Source organism: Colius striatus, chromosome 1, assembly GCF_028858725.1.
Source record: "Colius striatus isolate bColStr4 chromosome 1, bColStr4.1.hap1, whole genome shotgun sequence".
NCBI classification, from domain to species: Eukaryota; Metazoa; Chordata; class Aves; order Coliiformes; family Coliidae; genus Colius; species Colius striatus.
This window is the reverse complement of record NC_084759.1, coordinates 21067038-21094552: the sequence shown is the minus strand read 5'-3', so window position 1 is coordinate 21094552 and position 27515 is coordinate 21067038. Positions and strand designations below refer to the sequence as shown.

The following is a 27515-nucleotide window of genomic DNA, read 5'->3' as shown; positions in this document are numbered from 1 at the left end:
TAGCTAGATTGCTTTACTGTTCTGCAGAAGAGTTAGACAGTTTCATTACAACTGGGTAAAATTTGTTGGCTAAGTATTTACTTGTTTTAAAACCACAACATGGGCTCAGATAAATAAAGCTACCAGAAAAGTTTTGTTACATTTGGCAAGCTGATCTCACTAAAAAGTAAACTTTTAAGACTTGGAATATTTACACACTTCTTTAACAAGACTCCTGAGTACTGTAAGAACTCTAAACTTTTAAATGTCCATACTCAAGATGCAAGATGTTTGAACAATTAATTTCTATGGGGTTTTTTTGTTCATGAAACGGTTATTCATGGTGTTTAAGAAGTCATCTGTACAGCTAAAAATATATCTATTACTACTATTTGAAGGAGAATTACCTTTTGCTATTATAATATGTATCATGCTGTAGGTGTAGTATCTCAGGACATATCACTACAGAACAAACTTTGGTTTGGAGGTTTTGTTGGGTTTTTTTAACACACAACCTAGAATACAATTAATCTGTGGACTTCACTTTTACTTAAGTATTTACAGAAAGTAGATATGGATTATGGGTGAGTGTCAGGAGGTTGGGACATCCCTTTTTTCTATAGTAGCTAGCAACTGGACAAGGGGTAATGGGATGAAGCTAGAACACAAAAAGTTCCACTTAAACATAAGAAAAAACTATTTAACTGTTCAGGTGAGGGAGCCCTGGCACAGGCTGCCCAGAGGGGTTGTGGAGTCTCCTTCCTTGGAGGTCTTCAAGACCCACCTGGACGTGTTCCTATGCAACTTGATCTAGGTGAACCTGCTTCTGCAGAGAGGTTGGACTTGAGGATCTCTAAAGGTCCCTTCCAACCCCTACCATTCAATGATTCTACATTATACATTTATAGCCATGTATAAGAAAAAGTGATAGTTTTATAACACATGTTGTAAGCTATCGTGTTTTTTAAAACAGCCACTTTTTTGACACGAATATCTATATTGCACCATGAAACAGTCCACTCCAACATCTTAAATTATGTCTTTAAAAAAGTGGACATTCAAATAGGCACATGAGCTTCAACATCTGCCCAACATTGCAAGTCCACAGCAATTCTGAGATGTAATTCTCCTTTCTCATCTTTGAACATAAATGAAAAAAAACATGCACTCAAACAGATGTGCTTCCATCATAATTTAACCTTTCTACTTATTGCTTAGCACTTGCCATCAGCCAAAACTTAGTTTGTGTAACCTATATTCACACCTGCAAAAATCCCTAAGGAGCATGTGTTTCAAAATAGTGAAGAGCAATGCTGTGGATTGCATATATAATGAAGCAGAAAAGGTCAATTTGAAACCTCAGTACGAAACCACTTCATTTTTCGTGCTTTTGTAATTAAAATTTCAAATTTTCAACATTCTCAAGTTTTGTTTTAGTGGTAATTTAGAAAACCTTCACACTATAATATGAAGATTTATATCGTATGATCTGGCAATCAAACAATATATGCATGACCAATGATCAAATCAAGGTAAACTTGGTTCCTCCTTTGCAGTCTATTTTTTACACCTTTTCCCATTCAGTCTTGCCAGACTCCACTGTTTGTCTGCAAACCACACTGTTTCTCCTTCAATTCTGCTTGCTACAGCTGGAACATTTTGCTGTTCTTATTTTTACCACATACACGTGCATTTCTGAAGTCCCACATCTTCATGGGAAGCTAACGTAATTTCATTCTATAGTACAAAATCTTATGCTGTGCATTCAAATCCATTATGTAGCTGAGTTTCTGGCACAATAAAGGACCTTGGAATCACACCTTTCAAAAGCTACATTGGCACTGCAGCTAATCCCAAATTATTGCTGCTCCCCAGAAAGCTAGGGGACTTTGAGCTTCTCTTTGCCACACTTTCGATACAACTTTGGGGTCAGGTGCTGAGCCTCCAGAAACACTAAATTTTTCTGCTCTGCTCTAAATGTAGATTAAAAACAAACCTTGTTGCAACAAGGAACAGCAAACAATAGAGGATACAAGTGCAAACAGGGCTTTTCCTGCCTTTTAACATTCACCTGAAATTTTCCAATTCTCTTCTCAGAGCAATTGTCTACTAATTACAGTTTATACCTCCCTTAAATACACAGAATAAATTCAATCTGTCAGTCTTTCCTTTGAGAAAAGGAGGGCTTCATTCACAGGCTTCAACATCTCCTCTGCAATCTTACCTAATCCTTCTACCAATGCTTCCTTCATGCTTTACCTTTTCTCTACCAGTGGTTGTGCTGCTTCCCCAGCAGCAAAAAAAGCCAAGACAAACTTAAGCCCAAAAGTCTCTAACACAATGCAAGCATGAGTTTGCCTGCATCACACTGTGCATGACTTCAGTGTTTCAGTAACGCAAAGACGTCCAAGCATCATGTAGTGCAGAACTAGTATTAGTAGGGTCAGGCTCTCAACATGAGCTTCATATTGGCCCTTACATGGCAGAAATTTAGCTAACAAAAAAATTCTGAAGGGGTACAAATTCTAGTTATAAGTCTGCTATCAATTTATCCAATTCACTCAAACATCAAAAAGAACGCAACTCTCATAAGACAACTAAATAATGATCTCTGAAGTACTAGACAAGTGCAAAATAGTATTAGCAGCAGTGTTGCAATTCCCTCCACTGTAATATTATATTCCCATCTAAACCCCAATTTAAGGGCATGAAGCAGATTCCTCCTAGACAAGAATTATCCTTCATTATTGTCATTAAGGATAACTTACTACTTCTGTACAGAGAGGCTCAAATCCAGCTGTACCTCTCCATTCTTAAGCAGCTGAAGAAAAATCAGGAATCAATTTAAGTAACAATAAAGTTTAACAAACAAGCTGAGAAATATAAATCATTCCAACATAAAAATTAGGAATTTATACTTTCTGATCATGATGGTTACATCATCAAATTCTGTACTGAGGGAATGTATTTGCATTGTCAATCTTTTTAACAAAGATGACTAACTTTACCAGTAGAAATCTTCCTCATGTGAAAATTAAGTAGTTGAGTGTTTGCCTTTAGAGTACCTTTAATGATTACTTCTGCTTCTCCTTCACAGATTATAACATAATCAAAGTACATAGCACAGTGATGGGCAAAGAGAATGAAACATCTCTGAGTCACTCTCCTGAAGAGCCACTATGTAAGTAGTGAAATAAATATTTCATCTGATCTCAACCCATATTTGGAGTAACAGGTTCTAATATTATCCAAAATTTTAAATAAAGCATCCAAAATACTGAAAAAAGTGACCAGTAAAAAATAATTTTACCTGTAAATTGTTTTCTGTGACTCTGTTCCACCAAACCATATTGATGGGTACTCCTGTTTTACACCTGTCAGCCAGACAGCCGATAGGGTTCTTTGATTTTCTTGCTTTTGATCCCACCGGAACTATCCTCTCATCCAGCATCCCCAGTCGATACTTCCTGGGCTACGAAAAAGAAGGAGAGAAACCAGGCCACTCCTAACAACCCTCATCTAAAGCTACACTAAAATAGTTATTACACTGTGACATGATTTCTGGATTGGTGGAATAGGAAACAATTTGCAAGTAAAATTTATCTGAGACTGTTTCCTTTCAATCCTGACTATTTGGTTATAGTAAATGACTTCTAAAAAGTAAAAATTTCTAAATAAATTAAAAGAGACTTCAGAGACTAATAATTATTTGTAAGCAAAACTGTCTATCACAAGTCAGCCACTGAAATAGGAATATAAATGGCAGAATTCTGTAAAAATGAGGAATTCTTTAAAAAAAACACCATAATTCTCCAACAGATACCTTCAATCACATCATAATAATGAACTCTTCCCTTGGGATTTCTATCAAACAAGAAATTAACACTCAGTTTTGTATTCTTCTTTTTAAATTCATATTTGCCAAAACTCATCTCCTGAAGACTTTTAAAAAACAGACAGAACTGGATAACCAATTGCTGTAGAACTCAATGAGAAAAACATTTCTGGCTCAAGCTAATATTCAAATTATGAACACCAGCTACTGTCTTAAGTGAAAGTAAACGAGTTACCATGATACAGGCATTGGAAACTGACTTAAAACTGAAAAAAAACATGCTTAAGGAAGCAAACATGCAGGAGGTACTTGCACCTCAATAGGAGTGACATTTCAAAAACAATGGCAATGAGACTATTTATAAAGCATGACATGAACATTAAATTTTAAAAAGTGTCTCTACACTTTCAAACCTATATGCATCTGCCCAGGCAGTAAATACCACTAAAATATTTCAGCATCTACATATATTTAGATTAGGATTTTTCATACTGTTTGTATCAAAAACTGGACCAAATTGCTGGAGTTGATCTGGATTTCTTTTGATGTGGATTTTTTTAATGTGAAAAATGCCACTGTCATCCTACCGATACAGACCACTCTAAGTCATCAAAGCTTAACTTACCTTTATTCAGATATCTACTTCATCTGGCACCTTAGAAATCTTAGCAACATGTACTTTGAGATACACTTTAAAAATTGTTCCTTAGGAAATGAGACTGGAGAAAATTTCCCACTCACACACAATTTGCAAAACACAAGACAAAGCTAGCATCAAATGGATGGGAAAAAACAAAACAAAACAAATTCCCTCTACTTCCCTGAAAGCTTCTAGGCCGAAAGTGTTAGAAAGAATTAAAACTGTCAGTAGTATCCCACTTACCTATAAACGCCCCCCTCCAAAAAAAACAACGAAAGCCAACAATCCCCTCTCAAGGATACCAACATTGTCTATGAACTACAAAGGCACGGAGTTCAACTTAACCAACTTTAACAACAAGACTGAATTTTGTCATGCCAATGAGAAATTGTTTAAGCTCCAATGAGTAGCACAAAGTCCTACAGCTCAAATACAAACCTGGTCACGATAAATCTAGATATTGGTTGCTTATTGGGAGAATCACTCAATTGTTGGGCAACTTACCATTTTAGTAATTCAGAAAGACTACAAGAACCATAAATGGCAAAGCTGTAAGATAAGAAGCCAGGCATACAAATGATGTTGGACTTTAGGGCATGTATTTTCCTTAGCTTGGCTACTGGAAATAATTATGTACAGGAGAGTAAGAGTTTCCTTGGCAGCTTCCCCATCTCTCTCCATTTTAGTACAACAGGGGCACAATCTGCCTTAGACTACTGGACTAGAATCCAATGTCTAAACATATTCCTATTCATAAAGTATTCTTTTAATCCTCCATAATAAAAGGTGAGCTATAAATATTAAAAAAAAAAAGGAATCAAAACAAAAGAGGAATTGAGCCAAGCTGGAGGGAGTCTATTTCAGTTACATTCTAAGATTCAGATCCCAGGCAACAGAATGAAACTATATTTTGAGCTTTATGAAGGACTATACCAGGGGGCTGCAGCAGGGCAAACAATAGTCAATTCTATGCCATAAAACAAAAGAGATATAATACAAGTTAATATACCAATAGTTTTTGGCTTACTGGTATGAAATAATGAAACTAAAAACTGTGTGAGACTAAACTCAAATTTTACTTTGTTTATTATGATTACTAGAATTTCATTGTTCAGGCAGACATTAGAAGATGAGATAGACTCAAAATAAATTTCAGTCTATTTGCATCAAAATTACTCTAAATTACACTTGTTTTCAATGAGCAAAATGGCATCTGATTCGTAAATCCAATCTGACTTTACCGGAGACCAGAAATAAAACAGAAAAAAGTGGAGATCCATTAGAAGGGAAAGATCAAATAGATCAGCAGTTTGAAAAGATATATTAACTTTGCTACATCCTGCCTTCTACACAGAGCAGCAAATAAAGCAACAGACAGAATAGTGCACTTTTAAACAAGCAAGAACTCATCAATCACTGATCATTTCTGAACTAATACATAAATCTACCTAAAAATAGAAACATGACAATCTGGACAAACAAATCTAACTTCTTGGCATGGAGACAATTTCACTTGGATGATTACAAAAGCAGTTGCAATTTTGCCTTCCATAAAGTGTTTCTATGTGGCAAAAAATACCCTGTTCAGCCATATAAACAAAGAGTTACTTCAACATACTGAACTTTTTTTTTAAGAGGGGGAGGTGAGGCCAGGGTAAGGGCAAGGCAACTGAAGTATTTAAATACTTCATAATCCTTTAGCAAGTATTTCTGAAACTCAGGTGCAACTCCCAATATAGTTAAAAGTTCCAAATGAGTTGTGAAAAATCAAAAACATCATAATTCTTTTTAAATGGAAAAATAAGGTTAAACTACACTAATTAAAATTAAATCTAAGAGAAAGAAAAAAAACCTGACAAAACTAAACTATTACAAAACACTACTGGAAGAGCTTGGTTCCTCCAGGGCAAAGAAGTGTGAAGCAGTATTAAGTACTGGCTGCAAATGTTTACACGAGGTGGGAACAGATAACTACTTTTAATTGCTAGCAACAGCTTGGCTCCCCAGGGTGAGAAGGGTAAGCATTTTCAAAAGGAGCTAGTAATTATAACCATTGCTCTGTAGAACCAAGCTGTTGCCAGCAATTAATGATTGGAAGCTACTGTTTGGCATGATTAGAGGGCAGGTGTTAACATTAGGACAGACAAACTCCAAGTCTAAAAAAAATTATACCTCAACAAAAGAAATCCACTCTAAAGACAAAAAGGTCTTCACACCAGAACAGTACTACAGATGAGTAAGTTAATTAGCCCACCCTAGAAAATATTCCTCAAGTCAGCTTAATTACTCGCTTCCCATTCATTCAACAAGATGTTTCAGAACATGTTTAACAAGTCTATTTTCCTCCTACTATTTGCTGTAACAGAGTTTTTGCCCCTAGTTCCTCCTGTTTGGTGGACAGTAGCCAGTGCCACACTTCCTCTTTCTAATTTAGGGTTGGACATATCATTGGTGTAAGACATTATTCCTTATAAAATCTAACAAGAAAAGCTTTTTGAAGATTCAAACTGTAAAGATTCCTCCTGTCTAGTAACTTCCATACAAAATATAAGTATGGATAAGCTGTCAAATTAGACTATATAACTCCAAAGTTTTCTTCCACTGAAGATCTCCAATTGGATTTTTTTAGGATCACTCATATCTCAAGTTATGTTTCTGCTTTTAAGAACGCACTAACCTCTGGCAGGCTTTGAATTTTTTATTTACAAGACATTTTCTGTACTAAAAAAATGCACAACCAAGTTTAGCATATAAACAAATGAGCAGGCTATTGTGGTTTATTGTGAATCATCTCAGCTACAGTATGCTGTCTATGTGTGTATACTACTGAAACAAACAAGTGATCTTAAGCTTTCCCCATCACAGGCTAAATTAAGCATCATTAAATTACCATAGCTAAAAGGTATCACAGTGGCATTAACTATTTGTACTGCAAGTTCACTGAATCTGCACGTACAACCAGATAAACTTTACATTGTCAGACAAGAACGATGAGGTATACAATATCATATTTCCATTGTACTAATAACAAAATTAAGCAATACATGCATTTAAGTTTTGATGTTGACTTGTTTCCTAAGAGTTCATTTTTAACAGAAGTTTGTAGCAATGACACCATTAGAAAAAGAGGTTAAAAGTTCAGCTAGGGTGCCAGTCTACTGAAAAAGAGCCAACGTCCATTACATTATGTCTTGAAAATGAAAAGTTAAAAAGATGACACTGGTATCATCATTGCTGCTTTCACCTCACAGTCATAATTTATGTGTTGGAATAAAACAGTATTTAAAACATCCAGCTATGGATACCATCTTCAACGTGTTATTGAGGAAAAATACAACAGCCTAGATAGAATCCTACACAGGCAGACTCAGCTCCAAAGCATCTTAATTGTGAATGCAACTGCATAACTGTATTTAGTAATTCAGTCTACAAGGTGTTATACTGGAACATTAGGTACAGTCACTAGGAGTATCTTAACACATTTTCAAGTTTGTATAATGAAAAAGAGAAGTTGTCTTGACGTTACTTTTTAAGCTTTGTGGCCAAAGCTACAAACCCCTTCACACGGTTTGGGTTTGTTGACAACGAAGATACTTTCTCTCCTCTTCCTCTTTCATTACCTCTCACTGGTAGAGAGGCAAATAATACTTGTTTTCTGTATCTCAGGTTCTGAAGGTTGGAGCCAATTTTTTTTTTTACTTTCATACACAAAAAATGGAAAAGGAGCCTGGCCAACAAGTTAAAAATAATTACCTCTTTGTGTGGTTGGTGTTTGTTGCTGCATGGCATTTCATTGATTTTCTTTGAGAAAAGAGTATGCCAACACATATCATGTTTATATGTTTACCATTTTTAAGTTTATAATGTTATCCATTTAGATTATAGGGACTTATAGACTAGCCACATTTCTCACCTGGATCTCTTCTTTAAAAATGTTAAGGAACCCCTAGGTTTGGCTGGGAATAAAACTTTAACTAGTTGAAAAGTATCATATGGAGACAAACAAAAATGTACAATTTGGCACAGAAATAGGCCTTATTCTTGAACAACATATTTCATCACTGCAAAAAACCCAAATTTTAGAGTGAAAGCTACAACAGACCAGGGATTTTAAACCATAGAATATATTGCAGGTGTACATACTAAGAAGGGCATTTCATTAATATATATGCTGAAGACACAAAAATCTTGAATAGTTCAGAGGAAGTCAAGGAAAAATGACATATCTTTAAGTGAAATATCTTCTAAACTTGCAACCTAGCTAGGTTGGACGAGGTATGAATTACCACAATTGGAAAAACCTAGGACAGATATAGTTATACTGACAGGGTTCTTCACTAAGAATCATAGAATCTTAAAGGTTGGAAGGGACCTCAAAAGATCATCTAGTGCAATCCCCTCGCCAGAGCAGGACCACATAGAGTAGGTCACACAGGAACTCGTCCAGGTGGGTTTTGAATGTCTCCAGAGAAGACTCAACAACCCATGTGGGCAGCCTGTTCCAGTGCTCAGTCACCCTCACAGTGAAGAAGTCGTTATGTTTCTTTGAAACTTCTTATGTCCCAGCGTGTATCCATTTCCCCTTGTCCTATCATTGGACATCATTGAGAAGAGCCTGGCTCCATCCTCCTGACAGCTGCCCTTTACATATTTGTAAATATTAATGATATCATCCCTCAGTCTCCTCTTCTCCAAGCTAAAGAGCCTCAGCTCCCTCAGCCTTTCATCACAAGGGAGATGCTGACCCCTTTAACCATCTTTGTGGCCCTGTGCTGAGCTCTTTTTAGCAGCCTCCTGTCCTTCTTGAACTGAGAGGCCCAGAACCGGACAAAATATTCCAGGTGTGGTCTCACTAGGGCAGAGTAGAGGGGGATGAGAACCTCTCTCAACCAACTGACCATAGCCTTGTCATAAACCCCAGGATGCCATTGGCATTCTTAGTTATGAGGGCACATTGCTCGCTCATGGTCATTCTGCTGTCCATCAAGACCCCCAGGTCCCTTTCCCCTACACTACTCTCTAACAGTTCATTCCCCAATCTGTACTGATACATGGGGTGATTCTTTCCCAGATGCAAGACTCTACACCTGCCCTTGTTGAATTTCATTAGATTTCTCTCTGCCCAATTCTCCAGCCTGTCCAGGTCTTGTTGAATGGCAGAACAGCCTTCTGGTGTGTCAGCCACTCCCCCCAGTTTAGTATCATCAGCAAACTTGCTGACAGTGCCCTTTGTTCTCTCATCAAGATCATTAATGAATATATTGAATAGTTCCAGTCCCAGCACCAACCCCTGAGGGACTCCACTAGACACAGGCCTCCAACTAGACCCTGCCCCATTGACCACTGCTCTCTGCCTTCTTCCCTTCAACCAGTTCACAATCCACCTCACTACCTGATCATCCAGCCCATACTTTCTCAGTTTTGCTGTGAGGATACTGTGGGAGACTGTGTCAAATGCTTTACTGAAATCCAGATAAACCACATCCACTCCACTACCACCATCCATCCACCCGGTTACATCTTCATAAAAGGCTATCAGGTTTGTCAAACATGACTTCCCCTTGGTAAAGCCATGTTGACCGCTCCTAATGATCCTCTTGTCCATTAAATGCCTAGAGATAGCACACAGGATAAGTTGTTCCACCTGCTGAATTGAAATAAACTGTTGGGAAAGGAAGCTTTTTCCACCACCATTAGACCAGATTCTAACTGTATAGTGAAGACTTGCCAGGGTGACAGAGGACTGGCACAGGCTGCCCAGGGAGGGTGTGGAGTCTCCTGTAGAGGTTTTCAAAATCCACCTGGATGAGTTCCTGTGTGACCTGATCTAAACAGACCTGCTTTAGCAGGGGGGTTCAACTAGATGTTCTTTAGATGTCCTTTCCAACTGCTACCATTCTGTGGTTGTGCAATTCTTTGAGTACGACCATAGATGTACTTTCAGAAACTCCATTGCCAAAGGAGCATCCAATGAGGAAACTACAGATTTTTAGAGTTTAAACATCTCTCTTCTAGTAGGCCAGAAGTTTTTCTATCACTTATAAAAATAGTGGGAAAAGGATGCATAGTTAAGAACAAAAAAAAAAATACAAAGGAGGACTAAAGACTGATACAACTTGTACTCTGAGCTTTACTACGCATATGATTTCTCAAAAACTTTGTTTTAAATATTTGTATAATGTCTTCAAAAAATGCGTGGACAAGTTTAAAAAAATCTTTCAATTATTTTACTGCAAATCAGTCTGAAAGACTACATACTCCCTGGCATAGGAAGAATATAATACTGTAAATAATGTGCTTTTGCTTAGAGTGACATTTGTAGTTAACTGCTTCAGCCTGTAAGCTACCCTGACAAAGTCTAGGTGGCTAACAGAAAAGTTAGGCTGTAAAAATGGGGAGTGAGTTTAACATTTAAAGTTTGAGATGTCTGTAGATATAAGATGTATCTGACCTGCTTAGATACAAAACCAAAACAAGCAAATATTTTTTAATTCTAAGATAAATGCTGTGCTATGCAGTCATTCAGCTCTTTTCTTTCAAATACACAATAGGATGAGGCAACAAAAATACACCAACTCTTCATCAATGTAAAATATTACATCTTTTTAGAAAGAAGTATTTTAACTTGTTTTCTTACTTAACACAATGATCACTAATCCATACACAAAAAAATGACTGTGATGAATATATTCTCTCATGTCACATTTAAATGAAAAAATATCTATGCAGTAATTACTAAGACAGCAAGAGTACACAACCAACAAAATTCCAATAACTATTCGAATGAAATGTGCACAACTAGTTAGATGATGTCATACCCTTAAAAAGACATTTTAGACAGAGATAAATATCACTCTACTCGTAAACATCCCTTAGTTCTTTAGAAGTATAGGCTTCCTTCCAATATTTTTGCAACTTTTTGCACTACTTATAAACTGTAATATTTTATTATTGCAGTAGGGGTGTATAATCCCAGAAGATAAATTTCAGGTTTTAAATAGAAATTTAGCCCAGGTACATTATAAAGTCTGTGCAACCATAAAACTGCAGTTTACAAAACAGTGACATGACATTGTATTTAGTAACAACCCCTGAACTTCTCAGAATATGATTCATGCTTCTGAGGTGGTATTCAGGAAGCTATGAAACACAAGACAACTGAAGATAAATACAGCTTCCCAAAAAGTAACAAAATGTTTATAGATGGAGGACAGTCAAATACAAACTAGCAATAGTTTAGGTCTCAAGATTTTGATTTCCACAGGACATGAAGTTAGCTTTACTGTTTTCTTTTAACATAAGAGGGGAAAATCCATATACTCATTAAAAAGGTTTTATTTATGCAGACTAGTCTTACATGCAATGCAGTCTTTTGTTTTGAAGTAATTTCCTCTGCACATTTATTACTGCTGACCAAAGTATATGAACTAAAGAAGTCTGATGTCTAGTGTCACTTGTCACAAACATTCATTGAGAGCAAGAAACAGAAGCCCCCTCTTCTGGTTAAACTTCAGTCCAAATAATTTCTCCCATACTTTCCATTCTAATCTAGTTCTGAGTCTTTTGGTTCTGGCTCTTACTTGCCTAAGACCAATGAAAAGAGTTCTAAAAAAGTTTCTTCAAAATCCATACACAGAAAGTGTATTGAAAGTTGCTCGCTTTCAGCAGTTTGTTCACTCCTTGCAGCCTGGGGACTAACAGTGGTTCTCACCTTGACAGCTCTCCCCTAGGTATGACTGAACAGTTAGAAATAAGATGGAAATAAATCAATGTTAGTAACTTTTCTGAAGGAGTTCAGTTTTCATGAGGATTGAAGGTATGAAAAAAAAACCAAAGTAAAATGGAAAAGCAATGCTTTTCACTACCCTAAGGCTGACCAGTGACAAGTTGGGAAACCATTTAGCCTAGATTGGTGGCAACAGTCTCAGAACAAATTTAAACAAAAAGTTTCATATCATATAATGTCTTTTTAATGCATTAAGCTACGATTCTCTTGGCAACAGATTCTGATCAGTTATGTTGCACACGTTTTTACGAACTGCTCACCAAAACCACCAAAATGAATGCAAGGAGTTTTCCAGTCAGATCATTTCAGGGTTTAGAGAGGAGCATTTTTCTAGATAATGGCTAAAGCCAATTTAGGGAAAACATCCAAGAAGTTAAAGTTCAGAATGCACCCTATTTTTAACAAGCAAAACATGTATTTGAAGAAAAAAAATGGAATAAGCGTGACATTCTCAGGAAAGAGGGTTAGTCTATTACTAACTCTAGCTTTTTTCCATGCGTCACAAATCCTATTTGTGTATTGTAGATTAATACTTACCTGAAAATCTCTTATAGGAAATTCACTTTAAGGTTGCTTGTCTTACTGCATGTGGAGTTACAACAACCGGACAGTAAATCCAGAAGGTTTTACAGTTGACAGAACCTCCACCAAGGCTCCATCTACAGAAATACTTAGCTCCTTTGATTTCATTTTAATTATCCTATAAAAACGTCTTTAAATAGTAATCTTAGCTTTCCTGAAATCTAAAATTGAAATGCAGTTTAATAATTTCTAAACAGAGAAAATAACCTTGAGAATGCTCATTACAAAAATCAAGAACTGTTTACTTCTTGAAACAAAAATGTCTTAGAAGGTCTTTAAACATCAAAATAATCATAAGCAACTTAAACAGCCCAGTCACACTAACTAGTTTCAAAAGAGCTATCTAATTAAAAAGCAAAGATATTCAGAATTACAATCTAGTCTTAATATTTTATTGATATCAAATATTTACATCCATATGGCTTGCCACTGTTAAATGGCTGCCAGGATACATTAAAAGCAATATCCATAAACAAATATTAAATTTCCTTGCTTAACACATCTACATACTACACGCTTTTACAGAAACTGTTCACAGCTTTACACACCACAAGCATGCAGTTTTTACATAATTGAAAATAACTTCATAGCTCTATGTATTTGAAATAGCACAATTCTAATTCTTAAAGGAAAGCAATTGCTCTTTACACACTTACCAAGACTGTATTATATCTGTCCTCCAAGTCAGTGATAAACGAAGGAAATGCTGGTTTTGCCAGCTAGTTCAGAACAAACAAAACCTTAGCCCTGGGCTCTCAATAAGAAAACAGTTGTTTTTTTTTTTTTTTCAAAGAGCAGATGTTGTAAGTATCTACACTTGAGATAGTTTCCAAGGCTCCCTTTAGAGTCAATGAACCCAAGCATACACTTCTAGAAAGCCATCTACCTCATGTTACAGCAGGCATCAAGTATTGGCTGAGAAATCAAGCTCCAAATAAACATCAGTTACTGAGGTGGGAGGAAATCACACAAGTTTTTAAATACATGACACTCAAGCATTTAGGGCTTTTGAGGAAATAATTTAATACAATTTTAACATTGTACTCCAAAAATACTACAAATATTAAGAAACTAGATCCGTGACTATCTGCAATGCATTAGTAGCAGAAGTAGAAAAAATTCAGTCATAAAAGTGATTGATTTCTAATAACTTTAGCCATCACTTTTTTATCCACTTAAAGCAGTCACTGACATCTCATCTTTTCAAAAATACTTTTCTCAGTGTGAGCTGAATGTTCCTTTAAGCTGTTTGTCTCTCTGCTGACTATAGAGGGAGCCTGGATGCCTAGATTTTACACAGCTCAAGTAATATTAGACAAAGACGTCCCCATTACTAGTATTATTTAACAACCTTCTATACAAACATACATTACAACACAGAAGTCATAATAAACAAGTTATTAATATGCAAAACAAATATCTTTCCATTAATGCCAGTTATGTCTGGAATATTAATTGGAAAAAATCCAAGTCAGTTAGTTTGACAGATAAATCTCTTGATACTATTTTAGCAGCAAGTGGCTTCATTTAAACATTTTTTCTCCTTGGGTAAAAAAAAAAAAAAAAAAAAGAGACCAAGCTAGAAAAGAGTCTACATTAGTATTTGAGCTTTACACTCAATCATTAATTGGTTTGGTTTCATTTTGTACTGTTTCAAGTTATTTTTAAAGGCAGTGGTCACTCTGGCTATACTTCTGTATGATAGCTAATTTCCTTTGGTGCATGTGATTTTTTTTTTGCGACCTGATCTAGGTGAACCTGCTTCTGCAGGGGGGTTGGACCAGATTATCTCTAAAGGTCCCTTCCAACCCCTACCATTCTATGATTCTATGATTTACATACATAAGTGCACACAAAACATGCACATACACGAGTGTATGTGTATATATATAGTTCTTGCAGGCTGTGTTCAAAAGGGATATAAGCTTGGTTTCATCCTTACTATCCTCAAGTGGGTAAACAATACATTTATAGTTTACATCTGACTTCCAGTGCTATACTGGCATTAAGGAAATTCAGAGATCCATGTAGCTTGGATACATCATAATATTAAGAAATTAACATTCTACAACAGCATTTCACTTCAAGGAACATTAATCTGATGGGCCAACTACAGTAAATATCTTTAAGATCAATCTACACCTGCAGGAATGGTACAGAGCTCCCAATTGCAACACACAAATGAAGCTCTGTGAAGTCACAAGCATGCTGATGTAGTTTGCTTTCAAGACAATCCATTATCAAGTATAGGAAACTTCAAGATGATGTGGCTAATAAGAAAACTAGTAAAACACGAAAGTCATCAGTGAAAGTAAAATTTGATAACTGGTTAGGACCAGATAATTTTTTTTATAGCCACAGTTCACCAAAAGTAAAAGGAACTCTGGCATAAACCACCTTTTGTCACTTATTCCAGTCACTGCATTTCTATGCATACAACTGGAAAACACCACAACCTGTATTGGTGCAGGTCAAAGGTGCTTGAAGATGCTTCTCTAGCCCTCAGCAAAAGAAAGATTTCTCAATACAGATTAGAGGGGAAAAAAAAAAAAATCCCACACCTTAGTTTTCCAAAAATATCACAGAGTGTCTTTCAAACTAAATGGAGAAGTGATTTTTAAAGTATTGAGAACTTGTTGCCATGAAGGTTTCAGGTGACTTGTGCCTTAGTACACTCAAAATAATTTGCTTACAAATTCAAAGGGCTATATCCTAATTTTCATATTCAAAGCACTCTTATAAACTTCAGCTTACAAGTGCTTAGAATGGTTTTTTTTTTTAATAGAAGCAGCAGTGTGGTCCAGTTTAGCAAAAATGAAGTAATAAGACCTTATTTATATTAGAATTGATATATTAAAACAAATCTAGTAACATTAGAAGAATAATCCTTATTTCACCTAGTGTTTCAAGTTATTCCAGATCTTGTTCCCTATCAACTCAAATATAAATATGCTACTCAAGATTTAGTTGTTGCCTACCTTCCTCCTTTGAGACATGCTGAGGGCAGCAAAGTCATTAATTAAAGATGAGTTTGGTGAAGTTAGTGGATCTGTAAAAGGAATGTAAACCATTATGCTATATACCGCTAATATTAAAAAGAAATTTATCAACTTGTTTCTGTTTAAAAAAATGCTTTTGACAGAACCAAATTTAGCTATCACACTGCTAAAAAACACAACATTTATTACTTCTGTGTAACTGCTTAACTGAAATGCTGTTCATTGGCAGAGTTCGGTTAAGTTGAATTGCTGTTGACACTATTTAATGTCCATCTGTAGTGGGTCTGGGACGGTAGTGATTTTCCACAGCAGCTCCTGCAGTGCTGTGCTTACTGTTGATATCAATATTATGACTACCGCTTGCACAACATCGGGGCTGTCCCTCCAGCATTCCTTCCCCCACCTTCACCAATAGCTGTGAGTGGGCATGATCTTGGGAGGGACTATGGCCAGGACAGCTGACCCAGGCTGACCAAGGAGATATTCCATACCATATGACGTCAGCTCAGGAATATAAACTGGGGGAAAGGAGCAGGAAGGGGAGGCGAGATTCATTTCTGGCCTTCCCAAAGCAACCGCTACGCGTACTGAAGCCCTGCTTCTCGGGAGGTGGCCGGACATCGCTGCTGATGGGAAGTAGAGAGTAACAGCTTATCTGCTTCTGCTTTGCTTCCCGCGCGCGCGGCTTTGCTGCTTATTTACTTATTAAACTGCTTTTATCTCAACCCACGAGATTCCCATCTTATTTTCTCCCCTTCCCTGGCTTGCTTCTCGGGAGGTGGGGGGTAAAGCGGTGTGGTGGGCACCTGGCATCCAGCCAGGCTCAAACTACCACACCATCTAACATTTTAAAGACTTCATCTCCAATTACCTGTATAAATCTTACAAAAAATTATGTAGATTGACCTTCCTATTGCTGTTCTGCACAAATTTAAATCAGAACTAAGGGTAGCAAGGGTCTACATTCTGTTAGTAGCTCTTTATTGCTTTTTCTTTGTCCCTATACATCCTTTGCAAAGTTGAAGCACCAAAAACTGAGTAACAAATCACAGATGCAACTTAAAACTCAAACTGTATGAGCAAAGCTGCCAGATTAGCAGACGACTGCTAATCTGATGCTGGCTGTAAACATTGGTGTTTTGATGAAATACTTTCTTAATCATGAATCAATACTCCTTAAAGGGATAATTCTACAAGAGAAGTACAGCCTGGAGAGGCAAGAGGAGGGGGATCTGAGACACAATATAATTTAAACTGGCTCCCAAAAGTCAGTCTTATTTCTCTCCTTGCATGGACCTCCATCACTGTTTGGCTTGTCACAGTCAGACTCAAACTATATTTAAAACTGGAGACCTCCACAAAACTTACTGAAAATTAACCAGAAGGAAAAAAAAAATACTCCACAAATTTTAACTTTAAAGCAAGTTAATTTTATAGTAGTTACCATCACATTTAAAAAGTTACAATCCTAATAAGAAGACTAGCTGCAGGCTCAGACATGCAAATGGAGTTCTAGAACATCATTTACACAGTAATTTTCAGAGCAGAAATATATTTTAAGTGCATGTCCTTGCCATAAGGGAGTAGTTCTCTCTTCCTTAAAGAGCTTAGTTTGACAGCTACAGCTGAAATAATCTGCAGTGAATCTGAGAAGTGCATTAGAGAAGTTGAATATACCCTACACAATAATTCAGTGAGTGTGTAGGCCTGTACTACACAGATATTTTGTTCACTTGAAAATCATGTTTCCTATAGGAGGGAAAAAAAATCTAAGAGATAGGAAGTACTGCTTACAGGCCAAAACTTAACAGCTATAAAGAATCATCAGTTATGCAATATATTTCACAAAACTCATATACCCTACCCTACCCCTACCCTATTTGAGAATAAAAACCTGTACGTTCATTCCACAGAGTAACTTATGTGAAGAGCACAATAAAAAGGGATACTGCTTTGGAGCAACATAAATGCCTAAGCTGTCACTGCTTTACAGTGAACATTCAAACTAACATTTCACATGGAGTGACAAGACCAATGACTTTATTTTTTTAGTTTTTCTCTACTGGAGTAAAGAGAAGGCTGAAAATTTATGAGTTCAGTGCATTTCAGCTTTGCACTAAAAGTCATAAATAAACTACAATAATCATGCAATAAACTACAGTTAAAAAATAATGACATACTGCATCTTAAATCAAATCAGAGGAAAAAAGTCTCAGTATTGCAAAACTGAATCCCTTAAATTTCCAAACCTACTTTTATCTGTATTATTTTAGAAGCACTTACCATGGCCTGTGTACTGCTTGGCACTGTCATTGAGAAGGCTAGGGGAGCTGCTGCTATTTGTCATCCTCTGCAAAAAAATAAAAGACAAGAATGTGCATGTAAGATAAAGCCATAAAAGACTCACTTCAAGCACTGGGGATGAAATTAGAGAGTTTTAGGAACAGACTATGAGACCTGTGCTCATTTCCCATTTAGTAAATACTCTAAGCAGACAGTGGTTCTTAGCCGACTAGAAACACTTATTAAAATAAAGCATTTTGCATGGTAGCAATGCAAATAAAAAAATGACAGTATATTAAAATAATACAGTATTCTCCATGAATTTCTTGTACTTTGGGAGGGTCTACAAAACCTACATTTCTATGAAAGTTGTCAAAGTGTTAGATAAACCAATTATCTCCTTTAAACATTCTTTCACACTGTACTCCTGAAACAACTCCTCCCTTTACTATCCACTAACATAACATGAAACTTTCCCTAAGAATCTCAAATTACTAGAGCATTTTGAGATTTTTCAGCACAACCATGTAATTCTTGAAATCCAGCAGGACACTGAACACCTCTCTACATTCCTCCTAGGCTCCACCTGCTTCTCCTACATTCCTCTAGAGATCTGAGCTAGCAATAAACTGGAGTGAGGCAGTGCTGATCTAAAAGCTAGCACTGCTTTGACAGGCAAGTTTGAAAGTTACTCTTCTTACTGCTGCTGATTATTTTCTTTGACCAGTCTCCCAACAGGAAGAAAAAGTGTGAGAAGAAAAAGCAAGGCAAGGCAAGGTCAGGAAGTGCTCTCCACCACTGACAGAGACAACCAGTAATTTGTTAAAGTATTTCCTGGAATGCTCTTGGCCCACATCAACCAGGAGACTCCTAGCCAATTTCCAGGCACTATTCACCAATGAAAATGTTTCAGATCCCTTCAAATAGACAGTTTGCATGCAGCCTCTGCTTTAGTGGGTGAGCGTACACCAGCACAAACAGGCTATTTTGTGCCAGCTGGCCCTAAGCATCAAGGAAAGTTTCCAGGCATGTTTAATTTCATAGTCTAGACACAGACCAAGACTCAAAACTGGTCACTGGAGTTGCTTTTTACGCTTACATTTTGCACAGTCAATCTCAGTGTTGGTGGCAAAGGGCAAGAAACTTACTATATTATACTTCAATGTCTTTTCATCTAATTCTTGACCAGAAAGATCAATATTCCTGAGTAAATTTGGCAAGAATAGAGGAGAATCAACAGAAGCTGGAGTGTTATCCAATATGGTAGAACTGTAAACCTACTGCAATTCAAGCTTCCCAACACTTGCAGTTTTCATACTATTACTGACATCATCAGAAGCTGCAGCATTCAATATCTGTTTCTAGAAGAACAAATAGATTGTGTAAAGCAGGTTTTATGTGGAAAGCAAGTTGTAAAAAAAATTTTTAATTGTCTGCACTATTAGAAAAATAACTTGAAGAAAGTTTTGGTAAAAATTTCAGTACCTCAGCAAGAATCTCAAATCATTACCTTCTCAACATGCTCAATCCCTCAATGCTTTTTCTCCCATGTCTCACTTCTGTTATCTGCGCTCCATTGCTACAGCAGGCTTTTTACAGTCACTCAGGCTTCTCTGACACAGCTCATCATTCAGTACAAGTATGTAGTACTAGACAAAGCAGAACTATGACATATGCAGATGTCTTAGGACACTACATGCAATATATGTACACACATAAATACTCTGTAAACCCTCACCTTTCTCAAGACTTGAAGGAGGAAAGCTGTTTTGCTATATGCTCTTACATTATTTTGACATTATATGTCTTACATTCCCAAACATATGGAAGAAAAACACTGACACAACGTAACTCTTACTATAAGGCTAGTGATCAACAATCAATTCTCTGTAAAAGGGATGCCTATAGCGAAACAAAGCTTACTCATTTCTACAAAACAAGGGAACATTTCAGGAGACTCATACTAAGTTAACAATTTTGTCCAAGTTCAGGGATGTTCATCCTACTACCCACCAACAAAATACGAACACAGCAAAACTCATTATTTCTGGATTATAGTAGCTCAACTGTTCATACATCATATTTGCTCCCTAAGCAATGAAAATAAGTTAAATGTGTTTTTTCCACAAATATTTGTAAAGCATATCTATTATGTACTTTTTCTTAGCATTTTATACATCTACACTCATGTTTAGAGTGATTTAGAAAGAAATTTCCTAAACAGAAAATTTCAGATTTGGACAAAATTTGTCCAGGTTTAGATAAAAATGGTGTTAACTGCTACTTATAATAGATGGTTCAAAATAATTTTAATACAAAATGTAATGGTCTGTCAAAGTAGAGATAAATATAATTGAGACCTGGGTTGGTATCAAAGATGGTTTAAGTATACGGCTTAAACTTGGACTAAGTATTTATGCCAGCAGTATTCCACCTCTTCAAAGGAGTTAAACATTCAATCAACAGACTCACAACATGAATAGGTGGACTGTGATGATGAAAAACAGTGCTGATATGATCACTAAGAACATATAATGCATGCAAGATAGACTGGAACAGAACACTTTGTTCGGGATTCTGAAAGCACAGTGCAAACAAAGCCTATGAACAGCAACTGTGCTTTCCCAAAGTCAAGTATAGTTCAAACTGCAAAATGTATTTTACATGACAAGGATTCTGAAAAAAAGATTCTCTGACCAATCTTGGGCTGCTCTAACAACTGCTTGTAAGATGTATCTTGAAAGAGGTTAAAAACCTCCACCACTTGGGAATTTTTGTTTGTTCACTTCTACTACACAGGCCTTAACATTATTCATAGATCTGCATGTAATCGTAAAGGACTTTTAAGCTGTTTTAATATTAAAATTCCTACCACAACCAAAAGCATTTAGCCTTATTGAAGGCTATTCCTCTATTTGACTTAAAGTCAGGCTGAAAATGTCATGAAAGAAAAGAAAAGCCAAGTGCTATTTGTATTTTTCTAGAAGGCAGCTTTTATTTGAAATAACACTTCTCAATCTCTTCCAATGGTGTTGAACTTTTTCATACAAATTCAATTTCAAAAGGAATGCAATCACAAGAACCTCAAACCCAAAGGATGAAAACTTCAGAGAGGCAAGAGCAACTGTTAACATAAGAAAACAATCTATTCATACCTATTAAGGCTGCCAGGCAAGGCAAACATATTTATATCAGAGCTTCAGAGTTCAGTACATCATGACTTTCACTGTAAGAAGTTAATACAGAAAGACAACTTTGTCATAACCAAGTGCCACACCAATGTCACTCAGTTCCATATAATCTCCTTTTCTTTACCTGTCTGTTATGATTTATTGAGATTCTTTAAGCACCAGTTAAAATTCAACCAGGCTGACTGGCATACATTCTGCCTCTCTCCCTTAAAGTGATAAAAAGGTGTTTCTGTGCAAATCTCAAAAGAATGCTGCTGCAGAACAAAACTGTCACATTTATCCCCATCCAAGAATTTAATCTGAGACTTCAGCTTAAAGTTCTTTCACTGTTGAACCTTCCACCAGTAACAAAATAATGGCTCTCTAACTTCAGGAAAAAAAAACCCAAAAACACAAAAAGAGAGAAATAAACATTTTTCTGAATACTGTATTAATTCCTGAATACTCAAGCAATTAAGTTACAGGATGGGAATATGCTCATTCAGAAGTTTGTAATCTTTCATCAAGTACCAGAATTAACCAAAGTAACTCATTTCCTATCAGGAAAAGACTGTGGGAATAGTCAAAAGTGAAACTTCTCTCAAAGTGCATCAGTATCTTATCCAGTTTTAAGATCTATTAAGTCTGTAAAAATAATTTCCACATTGGGTTACTATTTCAAGAATAGTTTTGAGGATTGGATACTTTTCACAGATGGGTTGAGGTGGGAAGGGACTTCTGAAGGCCAATTGGTCCAGTTCTCCTGCTCCAACAGAGCCACCTAGAAATGGCTGCCCAGGACCATGTCCCAGCCTGCTTTTGAGTATCTCAAAGGGAGGGACACTCCACCACTTCGTCAGGCAACCTGTGCCAGTTCTTGGTCACTCTCACACTGAAACTGTTTCCTGACATTCAGAGAGAACCTCCTGTGTTTTAGTGTGTACCCATTGCCTCTGGTCACCACCAAAGAAAGCTTGACTCCATTCTCTTTGCACTTTCCCTTCAGTTGTTTCTGTACATTAATGAGATTCCTTCTCTTCTCCAGGCTGAACAGTCACAGCTTCTTCAGCCTTTCTACACAAAAGTGATGCTCTTTCTGCATCACCTCCACAGCCTTTTGCTGGTCTCTCTCCAGTATGTCCATGTCCCTCATGTACTGAGAAGCCCAACACTCCAAGTGTGATCTGTGCTGAGCAGAGAGGAGGGAACACCTCTCTTGACCTGTTAGCAATTTAGTGCATCCCAGGACACCATTCACATTCTTCTCAATACTTCTCTTCCCAGCATACTGCACCAAGGAAGTGTTAGAAGAAATATTCCCATCTTATAAAGGTATATAGCACCTTGCTTCCACTCTTTAATGTTCAGTAGCAAAATCCAAAATTAAGCTGCACTTCAGACAAGTCTCCTTTACTTTCACCTCCCCCTACTGAAGTATGTAGTAACAAAACTCTCACCAAGATACAGGATGAATAAAGCTTTGCTGCACACAATCAGATCTAATTTTACAGAGCTTATGTTACAAGGCTTGTCTCAAGTGAGGAGTTTTGTTTTCTTCTCCAGCATTTCTTTTCCTTAAAATACATAAGGAATGACATTTGTTCCCTTCTGCTCAAACCCTGAGAAAATAGGCATTTTACTCAGAGTTGTTCCTGTGTTAAGTGTGGTATCTCAGAATATTTTGTGCGCGTCACAAGCTATTGCCTTCATCTTAACAGTGTTCTATTGGAACTATACTTCAGAATTTTTCTTTGTAATTTTTAGAATAATGTTAATTGGACTATAAAAGAGGTCATCCTGCAAAAGAATGAGACTGTCACAACCAAAAAAATTATTGTTTAGTTGTCAGATTCTGTGACCTACAAGGGGTGATACCTCTTGCTTTCCTTTCTACACAATCCAAAACTTGTATTTGAGACCATCAACAGCATGTCCCACTCAACTGTTTGAACTAAAGCAACTCAATTTCTTCAGAAAGCATTATGTGAACAACTGCATAATTTTCTGTTTAAAACAGTTTGTCTGTAGTGCCACTAAGTTCTCAACAGTTAAAAACTGAAGACATTTAAAAGCTTCTGTACTGTAAGGAGAGTTTTATTACTCAATTCTTGGCAGATGCAGCAATAGGAACAAAGGTCTTTGTGTTTATTCAGCTGCAAGGCTTTGAAGTGAGCATGGTCTCTACTTCCAGGCTTTTCAAGAATGCATAGTATACCAACATTAGCATTGTGAAAGCAAGCAAGACCAATTCTTCTCTGTCGCTTGGCCTTGCCAACTTTACACTGGAGACTGTTACCCTTTCATTTTGTTTAGGGTGATTAATTGAAAATCTTACTTTCTACATAACCTGCAGTCTAATGGAAGCTACATAGTTATAAATCTCATCCCATCAAATTAAGCAAAATGATTTCTGTGAAACAACACGCATGAAGACACCTTCTACTGCTTCATGATCTTACAATTGAATTGTTCAATTCTAATACCATATTAAAGTTTTAATACTAAGATACTCCTCTGACTCATCCTGATATAATATTCTTTTAACATTCCAACATAACACTATTAAAGTTCCTTCCTGTACCTGTATCTTTGATCAAGTCACAAGCTCATCAAGGGGCAGCACTAATGTCAGAGGAACAGAGACACCAGCCAGCCAAGTGACACAGCCACAGCAACTGAACTAACAGCCAAGCATCAGAGGTATCCAGGCCAGCCAGCTCCTACCTCCTTACTGCTGGGAAAGCCAAAAGCAATGAGCTGATTCTTGAACCACACCTCTGACTGTCTCTTGGCAGCCACTGCTACGCTGAAAAGAAAAAGAACAGCTTCGAGGACAGCATGCAGCCTGTGGGCCACATGTTGTACAGGTCTGCTTCATTATTAGTTATAACTGAGAGGGGAAAACAGAAAAGATATGCTTTGATAAGCTGGAAGCCAAGAGTGCTAATGTAGCATATGAAAGCACATGCAGATTCAAGGAAGAAGAGACACGTGAAACAAAACTGTAGTACTGGAAAACACAAACCATTGAGGACAGGAAACTCTTCATCAATAGGAAACTAGTTAGTAACAACAGAAGAAACCAATGGGAGGTAGCCAAAGTTAGCTAACAGCAAAGACCTTTGAGGAAGGAGGAGTGGAAGGATGAGGCAGAGATTTTTCAGAAAGAGAAAAAACTAGAGCCATGGCCACTTCAAAATTCCTGTCTCTTCCAAACTGCACCAACTGAGCATTACTATGAATTATGTCTTCACTACCAATTTTTTAATCCCAATGAGATGTTTTCGATGTCAAAATATTCTTAAACACATAAAAAATACATTTCTGTCAGAAATATCCATCTGATGAAATGCTGATGATCAGTTGCCTATAATTATGACTGAAGCAGCATATCCCCTCCCCTGTTCCTCATGATACAACCCACTTTCTTTCACTGCTTACCTAACACTGTAACACACTGCACACAAACATGATTGCAAAATTTGGATACAGCTTCACCTGAGGAAACTTGGCTCCAATACAGATGCATTGTGATAACTCAAATATAAACAATCACATCTTTTCAACAACCTGAGCTTTATTTGCTGCTCATGACAAATACATTCTGGAGATTGATTACAAATACTCAAGAAAATTCATCTATTGAATCCCTGATGATTATGTTGGAAGATATCTGGTGAATAAACCATGGCCTACAGAAAGATTATTTCACAGTAAAAGAGAATGAGCGTTACCCAAAAGACACCGACTATTACTTTCTTTGGTAGATCCAAGCCAGTTAAGCAACTTGAACCAAGCCTCCACAGGTTAGTTTAAAAAATGCTGGAGTCTTTACTTTGTCAGCATTGCTAGGGGTCATTTTTATTTATTTAATTGCCATTCTTTTCCTCCCTGTGCCTCTATAAAATTCAGATTACTTTCTTCTTTCTTAAGTTAGACACTTATAAGTTCATCCACAAAGCTGGATGCAATAATCGTAATGCACACAGGAAAGTAAACTGCCAACTAACAGTCTTCATGAGAAGGATGTGAACAACATGCACAAGTAAGGCATGGAACAGTAAGATGAATATTTAATCAACTATCTAATGGATGTACATTATATATACACCATGCATCTTGTGTCCTGCACAAGTCCCACTTATAATTTTTCCACTGGAAAAAAAAATATACAGTGTTACGAGGAATACACCTCAACATATAACCTCAAGGCTGCACTGGCAACCTAAAGGTAACATTTTTAACATCTAACTATTTTCCTGCTGTTTTTCTAGCTGTGGGTTTATTTGCACATTTGTGCAATTTCCCAGTTTTACAAAACATGCTGAAAAAGTCTCCTCATATTGCATCACTAATGCATCTACCCATGAACTGCACATATCCACCAGAGATGACTAAATAACTCAGATGGAACTGGTGTTTTTATCTGCAAAAGCAAGATTGAGAGCTAATAAAGGTATTCTACAGAAGACTTCTAATGTTTCATTGATGACAGAATACTAAACTTTCAATATCTTTAGTTCGACTAAAAGATCTAGACACAAATAGGCACATGGATTTGTTCTTTCCACTACATTTTGTCACAGCTTTACATTATGACAGCTTGTTTCTTTGTCTCAATTTCTGTATCTTTCACTCACACAATTGCAGTCCTCATTCTATGCGTGTCTCACCAACGTCTTGGCTTCAGTCACTTCACTCAGTCTTTTCTACTCAGCCCACAACATAAGTCTCTTCCCTTATACACTCATCTGCTCTAATTAACACTGATGTAGCGCTCTCATTAAACACAGATCAACTTCCATGCTGTTTCAGTCTGAAGTGCAAGAAAAGGAAAGAGGAAAATAAAGCAGACCAGCACTCCTGCTTGGAGCTCAGGTAAGCCCTAGATTCGGCCAGAGTTGTAACTGTGCAAATATACTCAAGCTAGAACACGCCAATGCAGACTGTATCTTTGGGAAACTATTTAACACCTAGGAAGCGTCCAATGGGTTTTGCAAAGGTTTAATCAAGTGATAAAATCCAGGCAAAATTTCAGAGAGCACAAAAGGTATTTTCGAGACAAACACCAGTCTAAAGTCTCTATTCCAAACCATAAAGCATTTAGCATTATTTAAAATCACTGTTTTTTTTTTTCCCCTCACCTCGTTCTCCAAAGGGCTGAACAACACAGAAAACCACAGTCCAAGTGGCTAAATGTTGTCAGTATGGACTTAATTTAGAATCTTACATGCAATCAAAACAGTGTTACCCGCTTTACTTATGCAAACAAGAACTTAAATTACATTATTCAAAGGAAAAAAACAATCAACAGAATGTCTTTTAAACAGTAGTTTCATGTCTGTAAGCACTTTCTCAACATTAATTAAATCCTTCTTCAGAAGTAATTCCCCTTAGCCTCCAATGGGTGAGAGGCACATCAATTTCTTCATTTCTCAAAGATACTAATGCCTGTGAGATTACAGTCAAGGCATCGTGTTAAGTATTTAAAATCCTAGAAGCATTCATGTTAGATGCATGCCTTGTTGTCTTTGTGGAAGAAATGTATAATTAAAAATTCGTGTTTACAAAGACACCAGTATTGCTGAAGAATAGTTTAAGTATATGAAACAATGACTTTGCACTAAAAGGATAAAATTATATTATCTCAGCGATACCAAAATTTGTAACTTCCAGCTTCAATAGTACACTTCAGGATCAGAGGTTAACATTTTTCTTCACAAATCATGCACCATTGTCAGTAATAAACATTTCCATAGTTTTGCAACTCTGTTGAATGAGAAAATCCAGTCTTCCTGAAAACATGCAGTAAGAAAAAGAAAAAAGGGAACACACCTAATTATTTCCCACCTTTTGTTGAGTTATTTTTTCAATCCATAATACAGCCACAATTGAGATCAAAGTAAGCTCATAAGGAGAGTTTCCTTGATATAAAAGAAGAGAGTTGTTGTCAGGACCCTGTGCAAACTGTTTGACTTGTGCTCTCTTTCATTTACCAGCAATTGGTTTGTTAAACCTTTTGAGTACAGGGAGAGACCATCTTCTTTTCAGATTTTAAAAAGCATAATAGTTTAGGGATTTATTATGGTACTTTGTGTCAATTCAATACTCATTTACTCATGCTTAAAACATGGTTGCCTTCAGCTGTAAATTTTGCATAATTCTACCTACACAATACATTCCACTTCATGGGAGTTCCCGTGCCAACATCTACAGAAAATTATAAACACAAGAAAACACT

At 36.7% G+C, this 27515-nt stretch overlaps 1 protein-coding gene across 12 annotated transcripts in view; it reads right to left on the bottom strand.

Annotated features, from left to right (window-relative positions):
- PAN3 (poly(A) specific ribonuclease subunit PAN3) overlaps positions 1 to 27515 on the bottom strand; it is an 82166-nt gene that overhangs the window by 41500 nt on the left and 13151 nt on the right. For 5 of the 12 annotated variants that reach the window (XR_009818470.1, XM_061993204.1, XM_061993210.1 and 2 more), the window contains 4 exons: positions 18105 to 18171; positions 15801 to 15871; positions 13479 to 13541; positions 3290 to 3451 (listed from right to left, as the gene is read on the bottom strand). Coding sequence is in view for 11 of the 12 variants with exons in the window: in XM_061993204.1 (XP_061849188.1) it covers positions 3290 to 3451; positions 13479 to 13541; positions 15801 to 15871; positions 18105 to 18171 (363 nt within the window). In the remaining variant the exon portion in view is untranslated. Of the gene's footprint in view, positions 1 to 3289; positions 3452 to 13478; positions 13542 to 15800; positions 15872 to 18104; positions 18172 to 21259; positions 21283 to 26931; positions 27008 to 27515 lie in introns of those variants that run through there. The other 7 variants (XM_061993216.1, XM_061993242.1, XM_061993252.1 and 4 more) reach the window with 5 other exon arrangements.